The sequence below is a fragment of the Electrona antarctica genome (assembly GCF_951216825.1).
Source record: "Electrona antarctica genome assembly, chromosome: 11".
Lineage (NCBI taxonomy): Eukaryota > Metazoa > Chordata > Actinopteri > Myctophiformes > Myctophidae > Electrona > Electrona antarctica.
In genome coordinates, this window is record NC_136792.1 from 39,763,179 (window position 1) to 39,784,999 (window position 21,821).

The 21,821-nt window shown below is 46.8% G+C and overlaps 1 protein-coding gene across 1 annotated transcript in view; it reads right to left on the reverse strand.

Annotated features, from left to right (window-relative positions):
* Positions 1 to 21,821, reverse strand: part of LOC306932591 (calsyntenin-2-like) — a 297,254-nt gene that overhangs the window by 16,109 nt on the left and 259,324 nt on the right. Inside the window, exons 10-12 of the mRNA XM_079514444.1 lie at positions 21,025 to 21,191; positions 17,460 to 17,608; positions 504 to 709 (exon numbers count right to left, since the gene is read on the reverse strand). Of these exons, the coding sequence (XP_079370570.1) occupies positions 504 to 709; positions 17,460 to 17,608; positions 21,025 to 21,191 (522 nt within the window). The remainder of the gene's footprint in view (positions 1 to 503; positions 710 to 17,459; positions 17,609 to 21,024; positions 21,192 to 21,821) is intronic.

A 21,821-nucleotide genomic window follows, 5' to 3' on the forward strand; every position in this document is an offset into this window, starting at 1 on the left:
GGGAGTTTGTTGGAAAGTTTAACGGGAGTTTCCTGTAATATACACATCCGTATTCCAAGCTTTTTGCGCAGTTTTTATGCCTACCGGTTTTGGTGGGGAACGGAAGGGGGGGATCTTTCAGAGTAAAATCTGCCATATCTGCTGGCACTCTAGCGCTTATATTTTGAAAGATGCTGGCAGCATCCGTTGTGTCACCTGTCTTAGAATCTAACTATCTCCATCAGGCCGAAAGACGGGGACCTATATTATTATGTTTTCGAACCTGTGTGCGTGCGTGCGTGCGTGCGTGCGTGCGTGCGTGCGTGCGTGCGTGCGTGCGTGAATGTGCCTAATCTTGGAAACCGCTGGGCTTATAGTTTCAAAACCTAGGGCCTAGTTTACAAAAAAGAGGAAGAAAAAGAGAAACTGTATGCATTAATAAATGTGAATCGTTCTGCAGTATACAACATACAGAATATTATGAATTTTTCAATATTTTTCAATCAACTAAACGTGTTTCATACCTGTGTGGGCTGCATCGGTCCTGGTCACAGTGCTAATGATGTGGAGGTCCTGGAACAGAGCCAGGCCTCCCGCTGACCTCAGGTCAGAGGCCAGCCTGCTCAGCCTCTCCAGACCCGCTATGGTGATCCTGGGCTCGCTGGGCTGCAGCACCATCACCACCGCATCCGTGTCTGGGATGGTGATGCATGTGTCCTCCCCGAAACACCTGAGACACACAGACAGGGAAGGCTAAATGCCCGCTGTGAAATGGAACTTTGTATTCACCTAGTTTGATTGGCCAGAAGTTGGTCAAGGACGTTCAAGGTGGACGTGACAGATTTCCTTTTTGTTTACTGCCCGCAAGGCTTCATTATGCCAGCAGCGGAAGTGACGGTAGTTTGGAAGAGACATTGGCTGAGGAAAGCTACCAGTCTACCACGAGCCAACCTCCAGGAGGTACTGTACAAACACCTCTCTCTAGTGACCATGCATAGCCTGTCGCAAGTATTAAACCATACAATAACTGGACAGGTAGACAGGCTCATACTAAATCTTGTTAATCAAGTCATCGTCTTATCAGAGGGGAAAATATTTTGATTAGCCAAAATAATTAGGCTATGTTCAAAAATATATTTGTGATTTTGTTTGTCCAAGGTCCATACTGCGCTTTCAACAAAATGTTTGCCTATTTTTTATTTTATTTATTTATTGTATATTTTGAAACAAAATATATAATTATATTGTTTTATATGTATATAATATAATTGTTTTTAAATCACTTCACGGTCTCTCTCCCTCCTACCTCTCTGACCTAATTGTGCCCTACGCCCCATCTAGAGCATTGTCGAGTTTATTCCGTGAGTGGGATCATTATAATATTAAGTGCCGGCCCAGCTTATATTTGTAACTTCATGTTGTGTCATTTATGTATAGAGTGTTGGTGCTATTATGAAGTTCACTGCCTATACAGTAAATACTCTGTGTTATATAAGAACAGAGATCCTCTTATCAACCAATTGCAGTATATCTCAGGGATGTAGATATTAATACAGCTAATTGGGGGGTAAATGTGTTACCAATGTGTTACTAATACTATATACCAGGAATGCGAGTTCATACTAGGACAGGACATGGTATGGGGATAGGAAGTGTCGGGTGACAGAGGAAGGGGCGAGCTATACCAGGGGGCACGATGTGTTCGTTCATTCCTACAGAAACAATGTAGCAAACGGGATGACGCGTTTAAGTAAGTCCTTTTAATGTGTTATATGTTCGTTAAATGCTCTAAATTCAGTCATAAATGATGCATCTATGCAGTCGCTATATCTGTGAATTAATAGTATGTATCTTGTGTTTCCCTTGTGTTCGCAGTTATTACCTAAACGCCACAGGCTCAGGTTCCTTTGTTGTAATGATCATCATGCTATTGTATTAGATCTAACACGGGCCAGACAAGGCAAATAAGGCTTTATACTGTACACAAGTGTAGTAGAAGTATGTTTGTACGTGTGTGAGTGTGTTATGAGATAATAGTAATAAAATGGCCAAAATCAAGTGATTGTTTACGGGCATTATTGCAACGTCGAGGCTATGTGTGTTTGAGTAATATTAAGGTTACCTTGGTGTGTGTTAAATCACAGTTACCAGACCTGTTTGTTATAACCCCTTTGCGGAGGGTCTGAATCAGTAATTAAGCAAAGCTATGAAACAGCAAAGTTTAGTTATATCCGTACAGTAATAATTAAATGCTCTGTAATTCACCAGAGTAATAATTAAATGTGGTGTAATTCACCATAGTAATAATTAACCGTGTGTAATCACCGGTGAGTAATAATTCATTGCGGTGTAACCCACCGACGTGTTACTGAAGCAACGGTACTTAATTCACCGTAGCTATTCAAAGTGATACGAGCATTGTGTGATCCGCAATGCTAATGAAAGCCATTGGCCCGTGTTAGCTTAGCTGTTAGCTTAGCTACTACGTGAGCAATGGTGGTTGTCTGCTGTTAGCGTGACGCTAGCTGGGAAGCAAGACAACGAAGGGACGGCCATCCAGCGTTTGCGGCGGAGCATCGCTGACCCGTCATCGATCGCCGTGTCCAAGGACCAGCGACCGAAACCCGTAGGCTGCAGGAGGTAGCTGATATCTGCGGGAATCATCCGTGCCGTATTGAGGTGACAAGGATGCTAGTAGCGTGATCCTGCTGCTAAGGAGGTTGTGCCCTGGGTGCTAGGAAGCATCCGGTTTTGCCGACCTAAATAAAGAGTTTCAGTGCCCACATGAGTGCTTGTGCATTGGGGGGAATATCGCTGAAATTGTGTGTTGCAGAAAGGAACTGTGCATTGACTTTGGGGGGTATACCAGACCAAGCTAAATTGTAAACAAGCAAGGAGCTAGCCACCTTCCCATTGACATTGCATTGTGCCTAGCAACCAACTAGCATTAGGCTAACGGTGGCTAACTGGCTGACTGACGCTAATGCTAAGCTAAAGGAGGGTAACTCCAGTTGGATGTTGTTGGGGCTAGCCTAGCCAATGCTAACGCTAATAGCATAGGAATTGGGGCTACGCATTGTGTATGTTTCACAGCACGACTGGCCGCCAGAGAGGAACGCCGACCGGCCATCTAAAAAGAGAGACAAGGTTGGTGGGGGGGGCGAGCGAGTAGCCTCGTGTAACCATGGCAGCCTTAGATGCGTTAAAGAAAGCGCGCTCGGCGAGCCAAGGCGCGTTAACAAGGTTAACGACCAAAGCCAAAAGTACGGCTGCCCATAAGTCCGAAAGTGAACTTAAGGCTTTACTGAAAGACATGGATATAGGTTTTGATGAGCTTCTAACCTGTAGCACGGATTATAAAAGTGCAATGGAAGAGGCTGGTGAAAACGCTTTGGACATAGCTACCGTTAGTACGAGACTCAATGCCGCAAAGATATCCTATCTTTTGGCTCGGACAGAATTGCAGGAAAACTTATGGACGCGGTTCATAGAAGATTCTGTGCAGCGCGCCCTCAAGTGGGCGGCAGAGGCAGCAGGCAGAGCGCGTCCTGACCGTTACAAAGAACAGGATATTAACCTAAGTCTTATTTACGGGCTGGAGAGTGTAATTGAGCGATCATTAACAGACATGCAGACGTTACTAAACTCTTGGGAAGGTTGCATTTCTGACGAGAATTTGGCCAAGGTATTAGCTGAGATATATGCTTTGAAGGCACTTAAGAGTGCCAATCTCCAGGATTTAAAGCACAAAGGCGAAATAGTAATAGAAATGAAAGAGGAAATTAAACAAGAAAGTGTACCTCTCGCCATTGACAATGGAGGAAAGAAGTCAGCCGGTAGCAAACTGGCTGCTCAGCCTATGAAATTACCCCAATTCAGTGGGGAACGCATGCAATACTTCAGATGGAAGAAACAGTGGCATAGGATTTATGCACTCTTTGACAATCCTGGGTGGGGTGATGACATGCGTTACCAGCTACTGATTGATTCCATTGATAAAAGGATAAATGATGAATTAAGGCTTGATTATTGCCAGACTTCAGATGAGGTCTACCAAAAATTAGAACTCCACTATGGGAACGTAGGACAGATTGTCAAGGAGATTATAATGAAGTTGGAAAGTGTGCCCGCTGTAAGCAGTGGCCAGCCAAAGGAGACATTACATCTTGTTAGATTAATAGAGCAATCGGTGCTGGATCTAGCGGATCTGAATGCTGGCGACGTCATTCAGAATCAGCTCGTCATTCACAATTTAGAGGCTAAATTGCCGCCAGAAATGCAAGAACGGTGGCTTGTGATGCGTTGTAATCCAAATAATAATATTGATAGCCAAAACAGGTTCCCGCATTTCATTGCCTTCTTACGCGAGCATACAAAAGTGCTCGTTGAACAAGAACAATTAAATGCAAAAGGCATAGGGACCAAACGAAGTGATCCGAGCCCACGTAGCCGTAATAATGACCGACAGAATGATAAGCCGGGGAACGGGGCGCGCGAGAAGCGTGCTTCGACAAGGGCTACGTTTAGCGGCGAGGAGGCGCGGGGTTCGTGCGTAATCTGCGGAGAGAGCGATCACTCAGGGGCATTGTTCCGTTGTAAAATGTTCATGAAAGCCAACGTTGAAGGCCGGCGTGCGTATGCGAAAAAACATAAAGCATGCTTTAAGTGTTTATATCTACATGACGGCCAATGCAGAGTGCGCAATGACAATTTCCTGTGTAGGTTAAGTGAGTGCAAAAGGGACGGCTCGTCGCCTCCTCATAATTTCAAGTTGTGCCCCAAGGCGCGTCCACGTAATGGGGATAGTAGCACTAGTAATAATAATAGTGACAGCGCGAGAGGGGGGGCTAGTAGCGTGGGGAGGGACTCACGTGGGCCTACACATGAAATTGAACTTAAGCTTGCTGAGGCCGAGTTGACGCCAAAGCAACTAGCCATAGTGCGCAAAGCTTACACGAACAATACAGCCGCGACAGGCTGCACTGAGGGCGGAGAGATGCCTGCTCTGATGATGACGCTGGAAGTAACCACGAAAAGCGGTGATTGGGTGGGGGCTTTGATTGACCTCGCCTCTGATACGAATTATATCACCCACAAAGCTGCAGACAGGCTCGGGCTGAAAGGAAGACCTGTCACTCTGAGCGTGCAGGGCGTTGGGGGGATGAGAAAGACATTCAAGACGAAAAAATACTCCATTAAGTTGAAGACAATGGGGGAAAAGGGCTCTTCTCCACTGGACCATGACATGACTTGTTATGGTCTGAATGAGATTGCAAAGATCAATTGTCCAGTTAATCCTAGGCGCATTGCAGATCTTTTCCCGGGCACCGATCCGGAGGAGTTGAGACGTCCACTGGAAGTGGAAATACTTATCAGTGCGCGTGAGGGTCGTTTAGCCCCACAGCGGTTGGCTAGATGTGGAGATTTGGTACTGTGGTCGGGGATTTTGGGTAAGACGGTTAGCGGATGTCATCCGTCTCTATTCGACGCCAGTGAAATGATCACAGGACAGTGGGCGTCAACCCATTTTGCTCTTTCAATGAGAGGTGGAGCCGTTGAAATTAAGGCTGCTACATGCCATACCGACACCAGCGCGGCACTGTCTTGGTGGCGTTGGGACAGTATTGGCGCGGCATGCGATCCCCTGTGTGGGGGTTGTCGTTGTGGAAAATGCGCCCCTGGTGGCAAAGAGATGTCTCTCGCTGACGAGAGAGAAATGGAGATTGTCAAGAGGGGCCTGACTTTTAAGACAAGCGACTCTCACAGCGATGAGTCGCATTGGGACGCGAGCTATCCTTGGAAAGAGGACCCGTCTACTTTACCAAATAATAGGGCGGCGGTTGAGGCCACGTTCTTAAAGTCTGAGAAACGTCTCAGGCGAGATCCCGTGTGGTACCAGGCCTATGCTAGCCAGGTGCATGAAATGCTCAAAAGAGGTGCTGCTGTCAAGCTGTCTAAAGCTGCCATGGACATGTGGAACGGGGCTGTTTGGTGGATCAACCATCTTATGGCACCAAACCCACACTCAGTTTCCACGCCAGTTAGGATAGTCTGGGACAGTAGTCAAGAATTCCGGGGCGTGAGTTTGAACAGTATCCTGCTGAAGGGGCCCGATGTTTTGAACCCGATCCGAGCAGTGTTGCTGCGTTTCAGGGAGGGGGAATACGCCGCCATTGGCGACGTAAGCAAAATGTACCACTCCGTTTGGCTAGAAGAGCGGGAGGTACATTTGCACCGGTTCCTATGGAGAGACTCAGTTGACAGCAAGATTGAAGACTATGCAGTTGTACGGGTCAATATGGGAGACCGTCCAGCGGGTAGCATAGCTCAAATAGCGATGCGCGAGACAGCGTATCTACCTCAGTTCACCCACATGGTTGACGAGAGGGACGTAATCGTGGAGAACGCTTACGTAGATGACATTTTTCTATCTCACAACTGCCCCCAGAGGCTGGAGGAGGTACTGGCGGGGGTTAAAACCATTCTGGCTACCGGGGGGTTTCACCTAAAGCCCTGGGTACGGTCAGGCCAAAGTGGGAGGGAAGGAGATGGAGAAATGAAACCAGAGACTATGTTGTTTCCGAATCAGATGAGAGAGGAGGACAATAAGGCTCTGGGGGTTGGTTACCATGTGAAGGAGGACAGCCTCTTCATCATGGTTGCCATAAACTTTTCCGCCAGAAAAAAGAAAGTGCGGAGCGAGGAAAACCTTGCTCTGGGGGAGGTGGCGGAGAAGACGCCAGATCCTCTGACTCGGCGTATGTTGCTGAGTCAAGTAGCGGGGCTGTATGATCCCATTGGCCTTGTGACGCCTCTGAAACAGAAAGGCGTTATTCTAGTCAGGAGGGCGTTCCAAGAGGCGGGGTCATTGACCAAAGACACTTGGGATCAACCGTTGTCTAGTGATCTCCGCGTGAGAGCGGTTGAACTTTTTGAGGAATACGCAAAGCTGAGTGCGATCACGTTCCCCAGGTGTATCACTCCGCCCGGATGGGTGGGGAAACCCTGGGGCATCACCTTCTCCGACGGGAGCTCAGAGTCCTACGGGGCGGTGCTCTACCTGCGGTGGGAAACTGCTAGCGGGGTGGAGACTCGTCTGGTGGAGTCAAAAGCCAAGTTGGCTCCTCTAGACCAAAAGGGTGATGCAGTGAAAGCTGAAATCTGCGGTGCTGTCTTTGCCGCACGACTGAAAGGGTACGTGCTGAAGCATAGCAGGCTGACAATCGAGAAGTGGTATCACTTTGTCGACAGCCAGACAGTGCTGGGTGCCATTCAAAGGGACAGTTATGGGTTCCAAACGTTCTTCGCCAATAGGGTTGGGGAAATCCAGAAGGCGGGGCCTGTGACTGACTGGTGGTGGGTTCCCGGGGTGGAAAATGTAGCTGATCTAGTCACGAGGGGGGGTTCTCCTGAGCAATTAGACAGTGATTCCCTGTGGCAAAAGGGACCAGAGTTCCTAGCCAGACCAGTCGACCAATGGCCTATGAAGTCAGCTGCTGAGGTGGCTGCTTCCTCGCGGGAAATCGTGAGTACATTGCAGAGAAAAGTGTTCAAAATGAAAGCATTCTCTGCTGCTGTTACTAGATCCCAAACTAAGAACCAGGGGTCCGCGCCACTGCCAGACAGTGGCGGGTCCTCACCAGTCAGTGGCAGATCTTCACCAGACAATGGGGGGTCTCCAGCGGTCAGCAGGGGTCCTTCACCAGTCAGTGATGGGGGTTCTGTGGCAGCATCTAATGACGAAACTGAACAGCTGTGGGGGTCAGGCCTTGTGAACCAAATGGACTTGGCTAGATGCAGCACACTGTCAAAACTCTGCGGGGCAGTTGGCTACGTCCGCAGAGTGTTGCACGGCCACGGAGGCTTATTCAAGTCCGGCAGTCGTGTACAGTGGGGGGCGGTGCTCTCTGTCGGAGAGCGGGACACAGCATTTAAGGAGCTGTGCCTTGCCGCCCAAGAGGGAATTTCTTTCCCGACAACGACACTAAACCGTCTTGTAGTTAGTAAGAACGACAAGACAGGTCTCTTGCTATGCCGAGGCCGGGTTCAGACCGTTGACCAAGAAAGCCAGGGCGTGCCCATCATTCCTTACGAGGCACGACTCAGCACACTACTGTGTGAGGAGGCCCATCGTGCAAACCACGAGGGCGTGGCTGGGACACTCCTGCGAGTCAGGAAGAAAGCCTGGGTGGTTCAGGGGCCAAGGGTCGCACGTAAGGTGATCGACTCTTGCCTGTTTTGTCGCAAACGGGGGGCTAAGCTATCCAGTCAAGTAATGGCTAATCTTCCTACAGTGCGCACAAGTCCAGCAGCTCCGTTCGAGTACACAACGCTGGATTTGTTCGGTCCTTACACTGTCAGGGGCACTGTGAAGCGACGCATTAAGAGAAAAGTCTGGGGCGTGGTCTTCAGTTGCATGGCCTCACGGGCTGTCCATGCAGACCTAGTTGAGGACTTGTCTACAGAAGGCTTTCTGCAGACCTACCAGCGATTCACTGCTCTGAGAGGCCATCCAAAAAAGTTGTGGTCTGATCAGGGTACGAACTTTGTTGGCGCGAGGCCAGCACTGGAGGATCTATACAAGTTCCTAGGGGACATTGACAAGGAGCAGATCCAGCAAAGAGCAGCAGTTGCAGGGACCGACTGGGCATGGGAGTTTAGCCCAGCGGACTCACCGCACCGGAACGGGGCGGCCGAAGCTGCCGTCCATGTTCTGAAAAGGGCGTTGAGCAGCGTCGGCGACACCGATGATCTGTCGGCGTTGGAGTTCCAGACTCTACTCTACCTTGCTGCTAACCTGGCCAACGAAAGACCCATCGGAGCCAGAACTCAGGTCGACGAGGATTCCGTGGACATCATCACTCCCAACTCTCTGCTGTTGGGGCGGGCAGGGCCCAGGGGAGACATCCTGGGCTTTGACTTCCCTAGCTACCCGTACAGTCGTCTTCGGGCGGTCCAGCGCGAGGTGGACAAGTTCTGGAAGCGGTGGAGCCAGTTGGCGGGCCCTCATCTCTTCATCCGAGAGAAATGGCACGTTCCAGCACGGAATGTGGCCGTCGGCGACCTGGTGTGGGTCGCGGACCAGAACGCTCTACGAGGTCGATTCCGGATGGGTCGTGTCGTGGAGGTGAATCCAGATAACCAGGGTGTCGTCAGGGACGTAAAGGTGCGGACATGTCCAAGTCTGCCCATCAGTTGGTCGCAGGTGGTGAAAGACGTGGTGGCATGGCCATCCGTCATCCTCCATCGTGATGTGCGGCGGCTGGTTGTCCTAATCCCGGTTGAAGATCAGTGAATTAGACTAGAAAGACCTCTTGAGAAATACCCTAACGAACTCTTCCATATGCATGCTGCGCGAGTAAGACTAGTCAGTTGGGTATTTACTTGAGGCAGCTGGGTGATGAGGCATACTTGTCACTCAGTAAGGAGCAAAGCGGTGGTGCCTACCTCCTACAGTCAGATTGAGATCAAAATTAATTCAGTGCATGAAAGTAAACTAGGTTTATTATTTCATAAGTTCAACTGGTGAGTGCCATCCGGAGGCGTTCATCGATTAGAAGCATGATTGATATACTTATTTTTTATTTTTGTTTGAATGTTTTTGTTTGCAAATGATTGTGGGGAATCTATTTAGCCTACTGGGTTTATTTCAAACCGTAGCCTAAAAGTGGGAGGTGTCGAGTTTATTCCGTGAGTGGGATCATTATAATATTAAGTGCCGGCCCAGCTTATATTTGTAACTTCATGTTGTGTCATTTATGTATAGAGTGTTGGTGCTATTATGAAGTTCACTGCCTATACAGTAAATACTCTGTGTTATATAAGAACAGAGATCCTCTTATCAACCAATTGCAGTATATCTCAGGGATGTAGATATTAATACAGCTAATTGGGGGGTAAATGTGTTACCAATGTGTTACTAATACTATATACCAGGAATGCGAGTTCATACTAGGACAGGACATGGTATGGGGATAGGAAGTGTCGGGTGACAGAGGAAGGGGCGAGCTATACCAGGGGGCACGATGTGTTCGTTCATTCCTACAGAAACAATGTAGCAAACGGGATGACGCGTTTAAGTAAGTCCTTTTAATGTGTTATATGTTCGTTAAATGCTCTAAATTCAGTCATAAATGATGCATCTATGCAGTCGCTATATCTGTGAATTAATAGTATGTATCTTGTGTTTCCCTTGTGTTCGCAGTTATTACCTAAACGCCACAGGCTCAGGTTCCTTTGTTGTAATGATCATCATGCTATTGTATTAGATCTAACACGGGCCAGACAAGGCAAATAAGGCTTTATACTGTACACAAGTGTAGTAGAAGTATGTTTGTACGTGTGTGAGTGTGTTATGAGATAATAGTAATAAAATGGCCAAAATCAAGTGATTGTTTACGGGCATTATTGCAACGTCGAGGCTATGTGTGTTTGAGTAATATTAAGGTTACCTTGGTGTGTGTTAAATCACAGTTACCAGACCTGTTTGTTATAACCCCTTTGCGGAGGGTCTGAATCAGTAATTAAGCAAAGCTATGAAACAGCAAAGTTTAGTTATATCCGTACAAGCATTAAGGTCTGCGGACAAGCTGCTGCTGGTCGAGTTCACGACTAGTAAGAGGAGCAGGGGTGATCGTGCTTTTGCGGCTGCGGGCCCCAAACTCTGGAACATGTTGCCCCTCCATATTAGATCTGCCGAGTCAATTGGGGCTTGTAAATCCCTCCTCAAAACTCATCTGTTCTCCCTCGCCTTTAACTGCACCTGATTTACCTGTATATTGATTTCCTGCTCTGTGCTATTGTATGCTCTGTTTTATATTGTATTGTCTCTTTTCATTGTTTTATATTGCTATGCTCTACTGTCTTGTTTCACTCTGTTCAGCACTTTGGTCAGCTTTGGCTGTTGTAAAGGTGCTATACAAATAAAGTTTGATTTGATTTGATTTGATTTGATTTGATTTGACATATGTGAAATTCAACTTGCACTAGAATATATAAAAATCACACCCGGGTGAAGTGAGTGGTGCAACTACGTGTGGGGGTCCCCGGGGGGTCCCCGGAAGTTCAGGCCCACAGGAACGCGCCCCAGGGTGCCGGCCCTGTTCCGGCGAGCCGCCCACGTCCGAAACGGTCCAGAAATGACAGTTACCGTGTGGGGGTCCCCGGGGGTCCCCGCGGGGTCCCCAGAACATCCAGACGTGTGGGGGTCCCCGGGGGGTCCCCGGAAGTTCAGGCCCACAGGAACGTGCCCAGGGTGCCAGCCCCTGGGCTAGCACCCTGGGTGAGCCGCCCCGCGTCCGAAACGGTTGAGAAATGACAGAGTTACCGTGTGGGGGTCCCCAAGGGGTTCCTGTACTGTACTGTACTGTACTGTACTGTACTGTACTGTACTGTACTGTACTGTACTGTACTGTACTGTACTGTACTGTACTGTCACACCCGAAAGCATCATATATACACTTAATATGTGCGTGTGTGTTAGGCTGCGCAACAGTGACACTTGGTGGTGAAAACCAACCAAACGTTATTTTCGTGCTCGGACACAGCCAGGGACGGACCCAGGGACGGACCCAGGAACACACATAGCTGTCTATAGGAGTGGTTGCACCACTCAAAAATAGGCTTACAGCATAAGCCTCTGACAAACTTCAAACATCATGGCTTCCTTCCCACGCTGTTGACGTTGACAGCATTAAAATGCAGAGTGACAAATGGCATGCATGAAGGGGCCGACGCATTCGTGTGCACTGCAGGACCTGGGTTCTCTGAGCACACATGGCACCGCACAGCAGGAACCCTGACAGACCAGGTAGAGGGAGGCAGTACGTCGTATACATACATGCACATATTGATGCAGACACCCGACACACACAGCATAAAGAATGCGGATTACGCATCAATCACATGGAGAGCAAACAGACGTCAAACAGTGTGTGGGAGAGAGACAGCAAAACAGGAGGAGGGTGAATGATGGATAGCCGAGAGGAAGAAAAAATGACAGACAGCGAATGTTCTGTGAAAGTGAGCAGACGCATGTTTTTACATTTCACTGTAGGCCTTTCAAACACACTAACATCTGTCTGTGGGAGGGACAGCAATGCTTTCTCTCCTCCACTGCTGGCGTTCGGAGCGAGAGAGAAAGCATTGATGTCAGGCCTTTTTTCGTGTGCAGGATCCGGTTTTGTAATCACCGCTGAATAAGATAAGATTGCGCCGCATATGTAATTTCATATCTTTTCGCCCCCACATGCCACTGTAAACTTTTTTATTGGGCGGATAGCGCTGACGCGGAATCTTTCCTCTCGGTTTGTCTGCCCCTGTCTGGCTGTCATTATGATTCTCTCTCTCTCTCTCTCTCTCTCTCTCTCTGCAAACACATTTGCATCTGTATTGTAATCTCGTCATTCTCTGCAAAGGTGGTGATGGCCGGCAGTGTGCGTGCATGCGTGCGTGTGTGCGTGCCTGCGTGCATATGCGCGTTCTCTGCTTTGTGTGTGCACAAAGCCACTGTTGTGAGCAGAGCCTGAGAATAGCTCACTGATGTAAGGAGGGAGCTGAGGCAAAAAAGAAAGAAGAAAACTGGATGCCGTCCAATTTCATTATGAAGAAATATTATGAGGAAGATTAGCGCTGGTTACATTGTATTAAGGCATGAATCGTGTTTAATTGGGTTTTAAGGAGTTCATTAACATTTGTTGGTTTCTGGTCATTTGGGTACAAATGGCAAAAAGTAACATTTTGTTTGTTTGTTGACATGTTGTGGTAGGAGAACGTGTGTTTGCAGAACAGAAGAACAGGTAGAACAAAGTCAAACTGACTCTGGATGTGGTTTCAAAGCAATACAACCTGATTAAAGAAGGCTGTCGTGGAAGTTGGAAGGATGATTAATGTATTGGCATCACCGTTTGCATATGTTTGCATTGCCAAAGCAAAAGTGGAACAAAACAATCAAGATAAAACAATAAAGTAAACGTGTAAACAGAGTGTTACATTAACACTTTGAGTAATACTATCTTGTGAGACTATAAAAGATTTTCTGTCAGAGATAGTTATACATCTATATAGGAGACATTAGCTTTATACTTTTGAAAGTTGACAGCAGAATTTAAATGTTTATAGCATTCATTTGGATATAAACATTTGCGTGATTTTCAAACTCTCCTTGGGTGATTGTAATCCGTGTGAAGTACAGTATATGTCTCTGATGTCTTGGTACAATGGGCAGACGGTTAGGAAGTGTAGCTCAGTCTCTACCTCGTTTTGTGTGCAGTGGGTGCATAGTCTGTCTTCTCTATAGGTGAGTTGCTCATCGCCCTGTTACTTCTGTAGGATATGCGTAGGTCGTGGTCGAGTGCGGTGTCTTTCAGGCTCTTTGCAAAGGTTGGGATTGCTGCTTTGCAGATGTGTACCTTGTCCCAAAGGCTGCCGCCATCCAGGTGTGGGTGTTTTGCACTTTGTGCTTCGTGTCACAGATTCTGGAGATCTGTGCATTGATGGTGTTGATGTCATCATCTTCGATATCCCCTCTGGGTAGCAGTGCAGATATGACTACTTTTGAGTTGGGAAAAGTCGAGGTGGCTTTTTCTATCACTTCTTTGATAGACTCGGCCAGTTTGTGTTGTCTGTCTTCTGTGCGGTTTCAGAGAGTGTGTGCCTGTGTGAATTAATAGGGACTTTAAGCAACGATGGTTTTCAGGACGGCTCCGCTACGCGGAAGTACGGCGGCTATGACGCATTTGCCGTAGCTGTCAAAATTGTTAAGCAAACAGCCGTCGGCGACGGGTTCCCATCCATTTTTGGTTCCCACGGTGACGTGTCTATGCAGCGTCTATGCATGTGTCAAACATGAACACATGTTTTAAAAACATTTAAAACACCCCGTCAGCTAATTTGCAGATATTGCTTAATTCTTCCATGCGCTGGACATGATAGCAGTGGAAAGAGGGAGGTGCTGGAGCAATCTGTGTTCTTCTAAAACCGTTTTAATAAACATGGTTAATTATAATATAATAATGTGACATATGGTATTAGTGTTATTTCTTCATTCAGAGCATGCCAACACATTACACAGCATAAGAGAGGTGATGGAGCAATCAGTGTAAATGTATGTACAGCTATAATTTCAATACACATGGCGTTGTAGACACTGCGTGTAAGTGTAGGTTCTGCCGTAGTAGAAAGGGCTGCCACGGCAAGCAGGTTTATGTATCGAGCACTGATCCATTTCCGGTTGCCGTAGCGGACTGCCGTAGCCGTCGTTGCTTAAAGTCCCAGCTCCATGAGACATTTGGTGTCCTGGCACTTGATGTGTAGGACTCTGTGATTTGGGAAGAGATTTTTCCAATCCACGTATTTCCTAATTTGAGTCCATGAGGATAGCAATGTGTCTGTTTTGTGTCAGGCAGCGTCGGCTGTCGGTATACTCCATCGGTGACGAGCGCCATCTTGTATGTAAGCTTGCGATCGTGTTTACATTAACGGTGGAAGTTACAATGGAGCAGTTTAGCGTCATGCCAAGGACACGCACCTGCACCCGCATCCACACGCGCACGCACGCACGCATGCACGCACGCACGCACGCACGCACGCACGCACGCACGCACGCACGCACGCACGCACGATAGAAAACTTTCATAGAACATTTAACAACAAGACAACTTTGGGGGTAATTATAATAATGAATTCCTTGATAATCGCTGTGCCTCTAGCTAAGATGACTTTCCCCATAAGCTCACTGAAGCACTGCAGACACGCTCCCACAGATCCAGAGACGTTCCTCCTGCTGCGTTAGTTGAAGTCGTGGGACCCTAACAGGAGGTGAGACTGGACCCCTAGGGCCCTGCTGCAAGGAGAGAGGCTTATTTAACAGTATCATGAATATTAACAAAACATCAAGGGGGCACTCACACAATACCAGCCAGTCTCTCTCTCTCTCTCTCTCTCTCTCTCTCTCTCTCTCTCTCTCTCTCTCTCTCTCTCTCTCTCTCTCTCTCTCTCTCTCTCTCTCTCTCTCTCTCTCTCTCTCTCTCTCTCTCTCTCTCTCTCTCTCTCTCTCTCTCTCTCTCTCTTTCTCTCTCGCTCACTCTGTGGTGAAATCCAGACAGAATTATTAATATGTGGTACTTAAAATGTAGAAACTGGCCCCATGTGGCCGGGAACAGGGAACAGGGAACAGGGAACAGGGGACAGGGGACAGGGGACAGGGGACAGGGGACAGAAACTGGTGGATTAAAGAACAGGCAAAGTGATGACAGAATACCATGTAGAGGAGGGAGAAAGGGAGAGAGAACATGGATGTAAGTGACATATCAACATGGAGAGGAGCCAGGGCTGTGTTCTACTTTGTAAACACAGATTCAACTCCAGGCCATCAGGAAGGAAATGTGTGAAGGAAAACTGAGAGAGGAAAGGAGATGGGAGAACATCCACTCCGGTACAGAGGACAACAAAACACTTCCAAACAAACAATTGTTTAGCTTGTTTCTTCTTAACTTTAATTTCATTAGTCATTATTATATAGTGTTCTTATTGCTAATAGTGAATTATTGTAGTTAATTGTTATAATTTTCAATTATGATGTATAGTAGGCTATGGGATCTAGTGGTAGTAGAGGGTGGTAAATGGTAAATGGTGCATTTATATAGCGCCTTTACCCATTCATACACCGATGGCAGCGGAAACCATGCAAGGCACCAACTAGCACATCGGGAGCAATTAGGGGTTCAGCGTCTTGCTCAAGGACACTTCGACAGTAACTCTGGGGGAGCCCGGGTTCGAACTGGCAACATTGCGGTTGCCATCCAGGCACTCTACCCCTGAGCCACCGCCGCCACGGTGGCAACAGTTCTGTAGTAAAGAGAGCTCCACCAATCATTGCTACACTTTAGGATTGTGGGTAGTGTATAGTATTGCTCCATGACATCGAAAATAGCATGTTTTTCTTTAAACTTTAGGTTGATTTCATACAGGTGTATTGCAGTACTACAGGAATATTGCATAATTTCACAAACACATACTGTAGCTCGTGGTATGGTTGCAACATTATAGCTAATAATAAATTCCTTGCAGACTGGGATTTTTACTTCCATGAACTCAATGTTGAGATCTACAGTAGAAGGATTCTTATTCTGCAGAACCTTTAAGAGACAGGTGTGACAGAAAGGAACAATGCTAGCTTTCTTAAAGGAGCTTACATAACCTACTTCAAAATAGTCTAATCGCTTTTCGGCTTGCCTATCCAAAGTTCGGAGAGGACGAGTAGGCTACTGCAGCCATATCTTCTGAGTTCTGAACACCAGACCCCGCCCACTCAGTAATCTTCCCAATGAAATAGCAACACTGCGAACCAGTACTGTACCACTGAACCACTTAACCACTGTACATTCAGCACTGGAAGTCGTGTTTTTAGGAGGTCTTGCGATTTATTGAGACAGGTTGTGTTGATCCATGGTCACTATAAGAGATTTGTGTACCTCGTGGAGGTTGGCTCTTGAGACTAGTACTTCTCCTCATTCAACGTCTAGTATTAAAACATCATCATACATCATCTCATTCTGGTTAATCACAATTTGCGTCCTCACTTTTCCGTCTTCACTTTTCTGCCCTCACTTTTATCTTCAATATGTACTTTGCTCAGCCAATCAAATCATCGCTATGGGGTGATCAGCCCCAATGTTAGCCCCAATCAAGCCAATGTTTGTGTTTACACAAACCCGGAAAGCTGGGCATAGGAGGGGCTAGCGCCCCTCAAAAAATATTGCTATAGTGCTTTCACTGGTGGAAGAATAAAGCCTTGGACTGAATGCGGAAACAGAAATAAATACATTACGCCCACCTTGAACGTCTGACCAACTTCTCACCAATTGCTCCAGCTGAGCTGAGAGTCATAACATCTCTGAGGTGCAAGACTGGCCGAAATAGGTTTGGAGAGACCCACCCAAAGTTCTGAAATATGTCATTGTGTAGTAATTATTTTAAGCCTGAAACATCATGACCATAAAACATTTGATTCTTTGTCAAACATAACATTTGAATATTTAATTATATTGGACTATATTTAATAAATACCCTTTTGCCATTAAAAATGGTGGGCATTATAAGCCCCACAATGATATGTTTCTTACCTTTAAAAGATGGGTATAATGGTAGGTTTCTTATTGTACTTAACATTAGGTTACTTACAAGGTAACCATGGTTATTTAAGTGAAATGAGCGAAGTAATTCATTGTGGGAACACACCTTCCAGGCGTTAGACAACAGAACAACTATAAACTCCCATATATCATTATATGGGAGTTTATAGTTGTTCTGTTGTCTCACGCCTGGAAGGCGTGTTCCCACAGTGAATTACTGAGCGAATTAAACTTAAAATAACCTTAAAGAGATACTGCAGGTATAGTGCTATAGGTTTCTACCTGTACTGTACCTTTAAAGAGATACCGTAGGTATATGTCAGACAACTTGAATACTAGTGTTCTTACTGTACTGCCGTGGAGATGTGCAGGTGTCTGATGCCAGGCGTAGGGAACTGACGAGAGTTGATGTAGGACACCTTCCTCAGAGCAGAATTCATGTTATCCAAGTCCTCACCCTCCATCACCAGGATGGACTGGGCAGGGTTAAAATGGAACTGAGGGAGCGAGGGAGAGACGGGTAGAGAGAGGGACGGGTAGAGAGAGTGATAGAAATGGGTGTAGAGAGAGAGAGGGAGGGGTGAAGAGAGCAAGAGAGAGGGGGGAATAGAGGCATATTGAGGCACATTAGACTCATAATAACGCACATGCTTTCTTGCATAAAAGCAATAACACTGACCAGTTGGAACAACGAAGCAATCGAAGCATGCACATACAGTATGATTCATTATGTTAGTATTCCTACAGTATACTATGAACTACTTTGTATTTTCTTTAATGCTGTCAAACAATGCATGTCTTTAATCACAAATGTCCATAATTAATTGTGATTGAAACACCATGGAGGCCCGGGGTGGAGATCTCCGTCAAGTTCAAGGTCATGGTGCCCAAGCCGGAGATTGATAAATAGGACGGAGATTAATGATATCAAAACCGATCGCGTCGCTCCACAGCCTAGGAGCACTTGTAGCCCAATCCGATGACATGTCAAACAGTGACACGTCATCGAAAATGTTCCCTGCCTGTTTAGCTGACGAAAACGAAAATCTTAAAACGTTCATAACTCCCGATCTAAATCATCCCGTCTAATTCTGAAAAAAGATCCTGTGTTAGACGGCGCTCCGCGGTCCAGTCGCTAGTCGCGATAGATTTATTCTTACCTCCCGTTGTTGTCGATCGACTCTAGAGTGGTGTGGCTATTGTTAGCTGCTACACAGACATGCACAACAACTTCCGGTGCGCCGGTAAAAGTGGTCCGGGCGCTATAAATGATGGGCACATGGATTAAATGGATTAAATAGGTCTGGGGAAGCAAGGTGTTTTAATTACAAATTAATCATCTTTTTTGAATCTGTTAAAAATTCACCTTAAAGCGACACTGTATTATATACACATGAGTGAATGTACACCAAACGCATTACAAGGCGAAACGGCTCCAGTGCAGAAGCCATGCATGTGTCGCTCAAAAGGTACTGCACTAGCACATTTCGAAAGAGTCCTTCTATAAGAGGATGTGTGTCTGTCCGGAGCTAACCTCGCACGCACGCACACACACACACACACACACACACACACACACACACACACACACACACGCTCTTGACCTACTGTATGCCCCCATGTTCTAAATAGTTTTGTCTCACTTTTTAATTGTGTGATGTTTTAACCGTGTGATGTTTCTTAATTTTATGCTCTGCCCATTGTAGCACTTTGAGATTCCGTGGAATGTATAGCCACCAGAGGGTGCAGCTGTATCACACACAAAACACACACACACACAAAACTTAACTTAAACAAACTTAACTTAAATAAAAACTTAACTTAAAAAAAAACTTAACTTAAAAACAAACTTAAAAAGAAAAAACTTGAAAAAAAACGTACAAAAGAAAAACACACACACGCACACACACATACACACACACACACACACACACACACTAAAAAATTACTTAAAAAAGAGAACTTAAAAAAAACCTTAAAAAAGTACGTAATTTATTCTAATTGTTGTTATTGCAATTTATGAGCTGCGTTCGCTTCCCGCGTTTGCGCGTCTTACTTGTTATTATTATTATTATTATTAGAGAGCAGCAGAGGACAAAGAGAGAGAGAGACAGATCAGTGAGGCGAGCAGCAGAGGACAAAGAGAGAGAGAGACAGATCAGTGAGGCGAGCAGCAGAGGACAAAGAGAGAGAGAGACAGATCAGTGAGGAGAGCAGCAGAGGACAAAGAGAGAGAGAGACAGATCAGTGAGGAGAGCAGCAGAGGACAAAGAGAGAGAGGGACAGATCAGTGAGGAGAGCAGCAGAGGACAAAGAGAGAGAGGGACAGATCAGTGAGGAGAGCAGCAGAGGACAAAGAGAGAGAGAGGGATCAGTGAGGAGAGCAGCAGAGGACAAAGAGAGAGAGGGACAGATCAGTGAGGAGAGCAGCAGAGGACAAAGAGAGAGAGAGGGATCAGTGAGGAGAGCAGCAGAGGACAAAGAGAGAGAGGGACAGATCAGTGAGGAGAGCAGCAGAGGACAAAGAGAGAGAGAGACAGATCAGTGAGGAGAGCAGCAGAGGACAAAGAGAGAGAGGGACAGATCAGTGAGGAGAGCAGCAGAGGACAAAGAGAGAGAGAGGGATCAGTGAGGAGAGCAGCAGAGGACAAAGAGAGAGAGGGACAGATCAGTGAGGAGAGCAGCAGAGGACAAAGAGAGAGAGAGGGATCAGTGAGGAGAGCAGCAGAGGACAAAGAGAGAGAGGGACAGATCAGTGAGGAGAGCAGCAGAGGACAAAGAGAGAGAGAGACAGATCAGTGAGGAGAGCAGCAGAGGACAAAGAGAGAGAGAGACAGATCAGTGAGGCGAGCAGCAGAGGACAAAGAGAGAGAGAGACAGATCAGTGAGGCGAGCAGCAGAGGACAAAGAGAGAGAGAGACAGATCAGTGAGGAGAGCAGCAGAGGACAAAGAGAGAGAGAGAGAGAGACAGATCAGTGAGGCGAGCAGCAGAGGACACAGAAAGAGAGAGACAGATCAGTGAGGAGAGCAGCAGAGGACACAGAGAGAGAGAGAGAGAGACAGATCAGTGAGGCGAGCAGCAGAGGACACAGAAAGAGAGAGACAGATCAGTGAGGAGAGCAGCAGAGGACACAGAGAGAGAGAGACAGATCAGTGAGGAGAGCAGCAGAGGACACAGAGAGAGAGAGACAGATCAGTGAGGAGAGCAGCAGAGGACACAGAGAGAGAGAGACAGATCAGTGAGGCGAGCAGCAGAGGACACAGAGAGAGAGAAAGACAGAGAAATACACCTCCATCCATCATCACAGACTGATGAGCTGAGCCAAAGGGATGAGAGAGAGCAGAGAGAGAGAGAGAGAGAGAGAGAGACAGAGAGAGAGAGAGAGCGAGAGAGAGAGAGAGAGAGAGAGCTGATTGGTGATTTATTTAAGGAAGCTCTCCAAAAGTTCCATCCATCCTTGCTGTCAATTGTGATATGGATTAAATTATGTGTGTGTGTGTGTGTGTGCGTGCGTGCGTGCGTGCGTGCGTGCGTGCGTGCGTGCGTGCGTGCGTGCGTGCGTGCGTGCGTGCGTGCGTGCGTGCGTGCGTGCGTGCGTGCGTGCGTGCGTGCGTGCACGTGTGCGTGTGTGTACAGTACGTGTGTGTGCGTGCGGTGGGTTGATCAAATAAATGTGTGTCAATAAATAATATTGTATACGTGCACAGGTATACAAATGAGTTGTAAAAATAAATTGCATCTGTCCTTAGAATCAATAAAATATCAATCAAAGTGTGTGTGCGTGCGTGCGTGCGTGGTGGTGATTGGTGATTTAGTTCTGAAAAAGCTAGAGCTTCTAATCAATAGAATACAGATCAAAGTGTTGTATTGGTATGTATGGTTGTATGCCTGTGTGCGTACAGCATGTGTACCTTGATGCTCTTGTCCAGGCTCTCCAGTGAGTTGATGTCCAGGCCCTCCTTGCAGGCCTGCAGACAGGAGATGACCTTCTGACTCTCGATCTTTCCTGGACGGATGGTCAGACCTGACAGGCTGCCACGGAAATACTGCGTGAACCGCGGTTTGGTCACCTCTCCACCTGCATGCACGCACACGCACACGCATGCGTACACACACACACACACACACACACACACACACACACACACATTTACATTGTCAGCTCTTGACTGACATTGTGCAAGCTCCAAGGTAGGAATTTGTTGTCTTTGTGCTGCATCAACCTGGGTAATAGAATACCAAAGTGAGAATACAGTAGTTCACCACATTCAACATAAATATATGTCATAGCAGCAACAGCAGGTTGAGGAAGTAAGAAAAAAGAAAAAAAAGGGGTGGAAAAACTTTTTTTTACAGTAGCTGCTATGCAGAAATGGGATAGGACCGTGCATTTTAGGACGAGACAGAGACATAGAAAGAGGAAGAAATCAATTGAGACATACAGGAGGGACGATCAGAAAAACTGTCTGGATTCAGTAAACTGTGAAGTCATTTTCACATACTGTAGCACAAAGCCTACTGTAAGTATAGGAACTTGAGTGTATTGGCTGCGTTCATGATTTGAGACATTTTGTTCAAAGCGAACCACTCCTGCACACTTTAGATGGCAAACTTATCCAATCAGGATGGAATGTAATTTTTGAGTGGTGCAAACCACTCCAACAACCAGCTTTGTCTGTATCCGTGTTTGTGTGTACCTGTACGTGGG